Genomic DNA, 9,755 nt, shown 5'->3' with positions numbered 1-9,755 from the left:
ACAGCTGTCGGTGATAAGCCGTGTGTTTGTAAACAAAAACAATTGTATAAAAACGTTTCACTGGAATGCATTAGGAATTTTTGGTAAGTACGTTCCTAATATTGCGCTAAGTATTAAATTATCCTTGTTTCTCGTACAGTCGACATTAAATATATCGGTGCAGCCAAAAAGTGTATTCGGGTAATAAAGACTAAGTACCTACTTACATCAAAATGTCGGCTTATTCCAAAAATCACCCATCACTCCATCATATTAGAGCTCATTTCGGAATATCCCGAAATTTTGAACTTATCGTAATTACTCGAATAAACCTTGCACACGTTCTACTTGATGAACGATAAAGTTCCGCTTAGATAATTATGAACACCTCACCTGCTTAGCATTTTTTGCTCGTTCATGGTCGCAACACGCAACCTAAAAAGAAAGCGCGACGTGCGACCCGACATAACAACGCGACTTATCGACCGACCTTGTAGCACAACATGGCAACGTCGCAGTCGCGACTCGTTGCCGCCGCAACGTCGCGTCGCTAGTCGCGCCCCGCCTGTCGTTCCTATCAGTCATGGCGATGGAAGCAAAAAGTATCGTCGAATCGCTTATTCTTGAAGTCAAAAATCGGCCAATCCTGTGGGATAAAAAGCACGAGTTGCACAAAAATCGAGCAGTGATCGACAGAGTTTGGGATGAAGTGTCTGCAGCTGTTGGCAAAAACAGTAAGTAAGGTTATATTTACATTATTTTAACTGTAATCTTAGTTCAATGCGGTAAGGTTGAATTTTAAGTGTGTTCGCAAGTTATGTTAACACTGTTTAAGTAAAATTGTTACGTATTTACGTTCAAGATTCTTTAAAACATCGTGTCGTTTGTTATTTTATAGAAATGTAATATGCTGGCGGTTAATTTTGATGTGTGCAACGAGTTATTATAATATCAGTTGAAGAAATGAAATGAAGTGACTAACGGCTTAGCGTATAGCGTTTTAATAGCGCCAACACAAAGGTGTGATGAGCATTCCTTGAATCTGACGTATTGCTAATATATTTTAGCAGGCGCATTTATATTAGCTTTGCTTCGGCGATGTTGTCTTTGATTTTGTCTTAATCCAGCTTATTTTCTTGTACCGTAAAATGGGGTGAGTAGGTGCAAAACTGACATTCAAACCTCGCTAACATTTTATTTTTAGATATGCAAACTGAATGGTGTATATAATAAGTGTTCCGGAAGTTTGTATTTTCGTTTTTATTTTATTTTGGGTAGTTCCATTTCATAACTTTGACGATAAACAGGAAAACCCACCTCACCCCGTAGTCCCTCGTATTTGGGGTGAGTTGGGTTTTCATACAAAGATGATTTTGGAAGATTGTTGGATCGATTTTTTTTTATTATGAGTATTACTATAGCTCCAATTTAAATTGGAATGCATTGTTTTTGTGGCAGTAGCCTTAAAAAACCATGTCACCCCCCTTTCAAACCTTCTCTCCCCATTCATAAACCAACTGTCCCCGCGCAACCTACTCACCCCATTTACGGTACCAAAAATTTTATTTAAATGACGCTCACAATCTTTTTAAGGGCCTAAAAAAAGACTATTAGAAACCACGGGTGACCCTAAGGCTGGCTCATTCCTAGGCCAAAGAATAGGCATAGCTATTCAGCGTGGGAATCTAGCCAGCCTTATGGGCACCCTTCCGCAGGGGACAGATCTGGGGGACCTAAGATAGGTGGGTAAGTTTTATTTATTAATTTTATTAGTTTTAATTTATTTAGTTTATACTTAATTTTAATAATAGTTTATAAGTTTTGTTTATGCAATAAATTATATTATAATGATATAGTACGTCTATTATTGATATCAAACGTGTGTTTACATTTACAAACGTTACTTTCGAGGTAGGAAACAGGAAACGTTCTTACTTTAGAAAATTGATTTGTATTCATAGACACACTCACTTATCCACAACTGCTTTAGTCGCATAAACAAAAGTGACACTTTACGACCTTTACGTAGTAAATACAAATGTTAAATGTATGTCAAAAATAATGAATCAGAATGCGCGTTAAAATTATTTAACCATGGTTATCTAATAAGTAATAAGTGAACAAAAAGAGGTACTTAGATATAGACTGTAGTGCAATTATTAGACTGTGACAAAATATATACTTTTGAACACAAATAAATTTAATAATTATGTCTCTATTTTTGAAAAGTAGGTACTCGAGTGTGACAATGGTGTGACAGGGACTTAGGCGAGTAGAATAACTATAGAAGTTTGACTAGACCAGCTTAAAAATGCATGGATACAATCAAGCCAAGCCTTGCCTTTTTTGACTTTCTTTAGCAATTTGGGGTCATCCATTAATTACATCACACGTTTAGGGAAGGGAGGGGGTCAAGAAAATGTGACATGGGCGAGGGGGGAGACAAACTTTGTGACGTCACTTTAACTTCATCAGTAACCGAAAATTTATTTCAATTATTTTATTCGCTGTATACATTTAAATAACAAGTTTTTAAAACGATTATCGTTTTTATTCGTTTAATTTTCTTTCCTAAGCAGTTTTGGGTTATTACTATTATTTATATCGTCAAAAATATTTTGATATAATGTTAATCTAATACCTTTAACCGAGCAATTCTTGTTTATTTATTTATTTATATATATATATATACTTATATTTCGGGGATCTCGGAAACGGCTCTAACGATTTCGATGAAATTTGCTATATGGGGGTTTTTGGGGGCGAAAAATCGATCTAGCTAGGTCTTATCTCTGGGAAAACGCGCATTTTCGAGTTTTTTTTATGTTTTTATGTTATGTCACCCAGATATTAATACTTAGGTACTTACTTAATTCGATTTGGCGATTTCGTAGAAAAAATGTGACGTTACACTAGGGGGGAGGGGTTTGCCAAATGTGACCAAGAGTGACAAGGAGGGGAGGAGGGGTCAAAAAACCTATAAATTCGTGTGACGTAATTAATGGATGACCCCTTTACGCAACTTAGTAATTTAAGTACTTAGTAAAATTTAAAGTACCTAATTAAAAAAAGAAAATCAACTGGACGAAGCGCGACAAAATAAACTATTTTGACTGAATTTGTACATTTTTTGTAACTTATAACCATTTTTTTTCCTTTGTTTCAGAGGACCAAATTAAGATGAAATGGCGAAACCTACGAGACCAATTCTCAAGAGAAGTAAAAAAGAATCCGGTAGGGGAAGACGGAACTCCAGCAATAGAAAAATACATCGGGAAATGGGCATACTATGACTCACTAACATTCCTGAAGGACAATGTCTATTGGAATCCTTCCGATGATATCAGACTTGAAGATAGCCAGGACGGATTTAATGATTACAAAAGAGAAAGAGAATCTGATATCAGCGTAATTATCAAAAGAGACCCTGATATAGACGAAGATATAGAAAGAGATATAGAAGGAGATCGCTTCTTAGATCCTTTAGAAGCCTTAGAAGTTCAAGAAGACACGTCTGATTCAAATTTAGTGACAGAAACAAATGAAGTTCCTAGGAAAAGATTATGCCAAAGGACAATAAGGACTTACCCAAGGCAGTTGCCAAGCGACGGATCACAAGCTGCCAGATCAAGTAGAGAAATAGATGATGACTTGCATTTTGCTTTATCTTTAGTACCATATTTGCGAAGATTAGATCCATTAAGGAAGTTGATAATTAGGAATGAAATGCAGAATTTGTTGATAGGGGAATTGATGGAAACTAACGCTCGACCTTATACCCCTAAAAGTAATAAATAAGTTTGTGTAAAGTGAGAAAAGTTTGAAGTGAGTGCGGCAATGGACCTACTTACGTATATTTATTTAGCTGGTCCCAAAAAAAGCTTTCCAAACAAGTCGTAAATGCAATAAACCCGTGGTTTATGAAAACACAAGCGTTGATTAACTAGCTTTTTATTAGGTATCAATATTTATCTTTTGGGTAGTTCTTCGTCAATTTATTTAAGTTTCAGTTTCATATCTACTTTTAAAACCTTACATTACTTTTTAAAATCCTGGTGCAAAAATATGTACCTACCTAGGTTAAAGACTACATAAAACTAAAAACATTTACTTTGCCAGCCGCAAATGTCTTATCCTCTAACCGCCCATACGTCAAACCTTGCCAAGCAAAATGAAATTTTATTTTGTCAACACAAAGTTCAAATTAGAATGGAACAGGAGACCTTTTTATAGGTCTCTGGGCGGCTAGAGGTTATAGGTATTTTATTGCCTATTCATTATGCTTGTATTACTTAAACTCATCTTATTAAAGATATTGAAAAGGATTAGTGCTAAAAGTCCGTTTAAATACAATACATGCCTATTATCATGAATATCTTTCATTTGCCTTTCTTCCATGTAACAAATCTTGCTTGATAATAATTTTAGTCGATTTAATTCAAATTCTAAGCGTTCCTACTTAGTAATTACTAAACAGAAATTTGACGTTGTACGCAGTAACTAGGTAGGTATATAAAATATATAGACGAGATTAATTTGGATATTATACCTATTCCTACCTACTTGAAAATTTTGATTTTGCGTGAGCAATCGTATCAAATACTTAAATATCAAAACCTTAAAACGATTTATCGTCATCTAGTCCTGACTCACTCGCTCTCCCACACCTTTCACTTCACACACGCACACACACACACACACACACACACACACACACACACACACACACACACACACACACACACACACACACACACACACACACACATATACACACCATACAAGCATAACTCTTACACCTTGTCACCCTCTCACATATAATTTTATTTACACTTAGGTTTAGTTTATCCAATCTATTACTCTTTTTAAGCCCCAAGCCTAGTTTTGGGCTTACCGGACACCTTTGTGCATGCGTATTTCTTAGTTATTATAAATAAAATGTATTCTTATTCTTATTTAAAATTAGAATACAGCTTCCAGTTAATTGAGGCACGTCTTATTCCTCCATTCATTTGGAATCTTGATGTTTAGCCAACATTCATTAAAGCGCTTTGTTTAAAATTATTCTGAGAATAACTCTTTAAGTTTATTAGCTGAATTTAAGAACATTAAAGGCTCTTTGAAAACTTTTACTCTATTAACAGCGGGTTCTTTAAGTTAGGCATAATTAACGTTTACCTACGTATTTTGTTTTTGTTTTCCTCTGTAAAATAAGGGAAAAGTCCCTCTAGTGTAAACGTTGACGTGACGTACCTACGCGTTTGCGTTAAGTGTAATTTTGTATGGGATTTTGAGTTTCCAAAACGTCCCGCTTGGCGCTGTTCAAAATCCCTTACAAAAATAGACATAGGTACATAACACGAACGCACGTCACGCTATTGAATGATTCGGCCGTAGCTGAATAAGGAAACAACATCTGCCCTTGAGCTATTTTTGCTTGATTTTTTTTATAAAATTGTACTCATATCTAGTACACATCACACACAAAATATAAAAAAAAATCAAAGTGGTTCCGTAGTAAAACGACATTAAGTACAAAAAATATTTTTTTTCCCTCCTAAAGTCATAGATATTTTCTGGCGATTTTCGGGTATAGGTTCGACTGTTAAAGAGAAAAAAGAACTACCATCCTTTGATTTTTTTGACATAAATCACTTAATCAATCACGGATCACGGAACACAATAGACGGTGCAGGCCGGAGTTCAGGCAGACCGAAAAGGAGATGGCGGGACGACTTGGACGCATTCTACCCCAAATGGTGGGAAAATACCGAGCAGTGAGACACCAAAATAGGCTAGAGACAAAAAAATCAAATTTTCATTACTAAAAAAAAGTATTCAAACGGGACCGACCGCTCTAAATAAAATTAATAACAAACCTATCTCTACTAAGCCAGCGGTCGGCAACCTGCGGCCCGCGGGCCGCATGTGGCCCGTGAACCTGTCACTTGCGGCCCGCGAGCCTCCCTGGCTATTTTGTATGTAATATTGACAAACGACAATGTCTGATAAAGTCATAAATATTAACAAACTACGGCCCGTGTCCAGGACCGGTCCTACCGCGTGAGGCGACAGAGGGGAAAGAAGGGCGCGGGGGACGGCACCGCGCCAGAGCCTATACAACCACAACCACGATCACGAGCGCGCGCGCGCATCCCTCCAAATTAAATCGAATAGTTTAAGTTCAGCATGTAATTTTCACCCGTCACCACCAATCACCAACAGCCCGCGTCAACTTCGTTAACTACTATGTGGCCCTTGGCTGCTAAAAGGTTGCCGACCGCTGTACTAAGCTATCACACAAATAAGTGCAACTTGGTCAAAATTGAAAAATACCTAAGTAAGTCTGAACTTCAGAAGTATGGCCGTAATAGATAAATACGAACTATCCGTTCAAACTCCTTTATAGTAATAAAACAAAGAGTCTGCATTAATATTAATCATTTCTGATAAGAAAAGTACATAATGACAAAGAACAATTGTTTCTGTAATAAAGATGTTCTGACTTACTTAAGTATTTTGAAATTTTGACCAAGTTGCAAAAAATATCTATGACTTTAGGAGGGGAAAAAAAATATTTTTTTACTTAATGTCGTTTTACTACGGAACCACTTTGATTTTTTTAAATATTTTGTGTGTGATGTGTACTACATATGAGTACACTATATTAAAAAAAATCAAGCAAAAATAGCTCAAGGGCAGATGTTGTTTCCTTATTCAGCTACGGCCAAATACGCTGTCGCTGTACCTTTTCATGAAGTCAAATAGGTACATTAACACATTCAGTGCCAGCGCGAGCTACGCGCTGCGAGCGTAGCCGATAACATGGGAAAAACCGTATGTAGCGAAAAGCGCCTACGAACAGTGAACTCCCCTAGCGAGTCGCTGGCAGTTAATGTGTTAACGTGAGTTACCAAGTTTTTCTATTAGAAAAAAATATGCAACGCTTATATTGTAACATAATTACGTTTTTGCTCTTTTATTATGAAGAAAATATACCACTTCCATATAACTACTACTTGCCATAATATTAATGTACCGTTTTATTTTGCTAGTCTTGCAAGAACCTTCCTTTATAAACAGTGCTACCAATATCGATTAAAATAGCTTCGTAGCGAATTTTCTTGCGGAAAAATATTTTTCTTGGAATCTTGCAACTATTTATGGAGAAAAAGTTCCGAAGCCTGTCGAACGCCGATAAGCAAACTTATGAGAGTTTTTGCTACTTTCGGTTAAGTGGAAATTGCCGCAATATTAAATAGAATTGCCTCAGACTAGCAGGCGTGTCATACTCCGCACTTTACTTTGTACAATCAGCAGCCTCCAAAACATGTATACATACGAGACGAGGACGAGTTACCTTACATACATACAATAATTGATTTTCTGAAAAACAAAAAACATTTTGGCGACACGACAGTATTTTGCTGCGTCACGGGTTCTGTCGTAGGATTCGGCAGATTGCATGCGATTTTTTAGGGTTCCGTACCCAAAGGGTAAAAACGGGACCCTATTACTAAGACTCCGCTGTCCGTCCGTCCGTCCGTCCGTCCGTCTGTCACCAGGCTGTATCTCACGAACTGTGATACCTAGACAGTTGAAATTTTCACAGATGATGTATTTCTGTTGCCGCTATAACAACAAATACTAAAAATAGAATAAAATAAAGATTTAAGTGGGGCTCCCATACAACAAACGTGATTTTTGACCGAAGTTAAGCAACGTCGGGCGGGGTCAGTACTTGGATGGGTGACCGTTTTTTTGATTGTTTTTTTGCTTGTTTTGCTCTATTTTTTGGTTTTTTTTATTGGAAAAAGGTAAGCAATTGACCACAATCTCACCTTATGGTAAGAGCCGATGCAGTTTAGGATGGAACATGCTTACCTAATAAAAGCTGTCTATTTATTTTCGTTACACCGTGGCATTTGGTTTTATAATTTTAGATATAGCTGGTCAACCAAATCTTGTCAGTAAAAAAAGGCGCGAAATTCAAATTTTCTATGGGACGATTTCTTTTCCCGCCTACATTTTTCAAATTTGCCGCCTTTTTCTACTGTCAAGATCTGGTTGACCAAGTATAGACTGAATGGGGTTTTATATTCGTACGAAACGGCCAATAACTTGCCAGAAACAACACATAATAGTGATAAACAGACATATAATGGATGACTCACGCTAGACCGGGCTGGGCCCGGGCCGAGGCGTCCGACCTGTAATTTTCTATGACGGACAATCAGTGATCACGTGGTGCTTTCCATAGAAAACGAAGCAACGGAATTTCCGGCCCGGCCCTGGCCCGGTCTAGCGTGAACACACAAATAAAATAACATTACCGGAATTCGAATGCAGGACTTTTCGCTTCCGAACTAAAATTTCAGATTATCTAACTTAATCACAAGTATAATATAACTATTACTTAGTCCTGCTTTGAATAGACAATTTTAACCCCTCGAACGCCCTTGTCAAAAATTTGCTACTGTATTAATAAACTTTCTATCGTTAATTACAGTCCAAATTATCTGGGACGTATAATATGGGACAAGGCAGTTGAGGGGTTAACCAAATACCGCCAATTAAAAAAGGACATTTTACATAAAAAGTGACAAGACACGATTTTCCGGACCAAATCTTGCCTACATCAATCATCCGGTATTAAACGTCCGCATAAAAACAGGCTTTTGGTGTGATTTTTTTTTATTCAAAAGTGTTAAGGCACATTTATGGAAAAAAACAGGACTTTCATCTTTGTAAATAAGTTCAGGCTAACTTACGGGTGAATTGAGCCTTTTAAATAAAGACTTTACTTATTAAAGGTACTTAAGTGTACTGGTGCTCGACGCGGTCCCAGTACATGACATCTTGAAACTTAAGTCATTGTCAATAGAGGTGACAGCACAGGGTGTCCTCTTGGGTATTAGCACGTTTACCTTATCAGCTGTTTGTTTAAAAGTACAAGAAATGAACTTATTTAAGTATACTGAAAGAGACAGTCACGTCTATAATTGCCCTGAAAGTAGATAATTTGCATACGCAATGTAAGGATAATCATCTCGCTAAAAGGCGCAACTGTATGAATAAATAACATGCAAGAATTAGCATCGAAATAGGCTTTTTAGACAGCACATTTCGTAGGTATTCTTGGTTATACGTTTCATACTGTCTCAGCGGGTATATATAATGTCGTAATTTTTCACGATTTACCTTTTGCAGAAGTGTCTTTAAGAAATATTTTACGTAGGAACGTTAAGCACATTATGTTAGCGAATAAGTCATATTTTAAAAAGAGTAACATAAACGTAAATACATATTTGGAGAACAGCTATCTAAATAATATTATGGCTGCGAAGTAATCCAATTAAATTTAACCACATATTTTTGTAACGAAAATAATCTAACGTATATCACACATTAGGTAGGTACAGATGTAGTGCATAATTATTTTAAATCGTATTTTCACGGAAACGTACGAACGTGTCTTGCTATTTTAATCTCGGTACCTATAAATAGTACTGAGGTTTAACGAAGAATTTAGCATGACAAATAAGAGCGTTTCCGAGAAAATACGATGGAAAACAATTAATATGCACTGCACCTGTAGGGTAGGTTCATAACTGTCAGTCCCATGAAAGTTGCGTAACCTATTCAGCCATCATTAAAAAAAATATGTTATTCGAAAATACAATATATATACCTACTGTACAATATATTTAAATGCTCTTCAGAACCACAAGTGTAAATTTCATTCGTGTTTCAATCGATAGCGTGACGAGCGTTCG

The 9,755-nt window shown here is 36.6% G+C and overlaps 1 protein-coding gene across 1 annotated transcript; it reads left to right on the top strand.

Annotated features, from left to right (window-relative positions):
• Positions 1–471: 471 nt before the first annotated feature.
• Positions 472–3,819, top strand: LOC134653800 (uncharacterized). Its single transcript, XM_063509167.1, has 2 exons — positions 472–713; positions 3,146–3,819. Exons 1-2 carry the CDS (start codon positions 563–565, stop codon positions 3,775–3,777), a joined length of 783 nt encoding a protein of 260 aa, XP_063365237.1. The 5' UTR covers positions 472–562; the 3' UTR covers positions 3,778–3,819.
• The last annotated feature ends 5,936 nt before the right edge of the window (positions 3,820–9,755 follow it).

Source organism: Cydia amplana, chromosome 14 (assembly GCF_948474715.1).
Source record: "Cydia amplana chromosome 14, ilCydAmpl1.1, whole genome shotgun sequence".
NCBI classification, from domain to species: domain Eukaryota; kingdom Metazoa; phylum Arthropoda; class Insecta; order Lepidoptera; family Tortricidae; genus Cydia; species Cydia amplana.
Note: the sequence above shows the minus strand (reverse complement) of the source record. Positions and strands in the feature narration are given on the sequence as shown.

What these genes read in the sequence shown, in the direction of transcription:
- LOC134653800 (XM_063509167.1), top strand. Translation starts at nt 563, where the DNA reads ATGGCGATGGAAGCAAAAAGTATCGTCGAATCGCTTATTCTTGAAGTC. An exon ending in TGCAGCTGTTGGCAAAAACA is followed by an intron (nt 714 to 3,145) that starts GTAAGTAAGGTT and finishes CCTTTGTTTCAG; the next exon opens with AGGACCAAATTAAGATGAAA.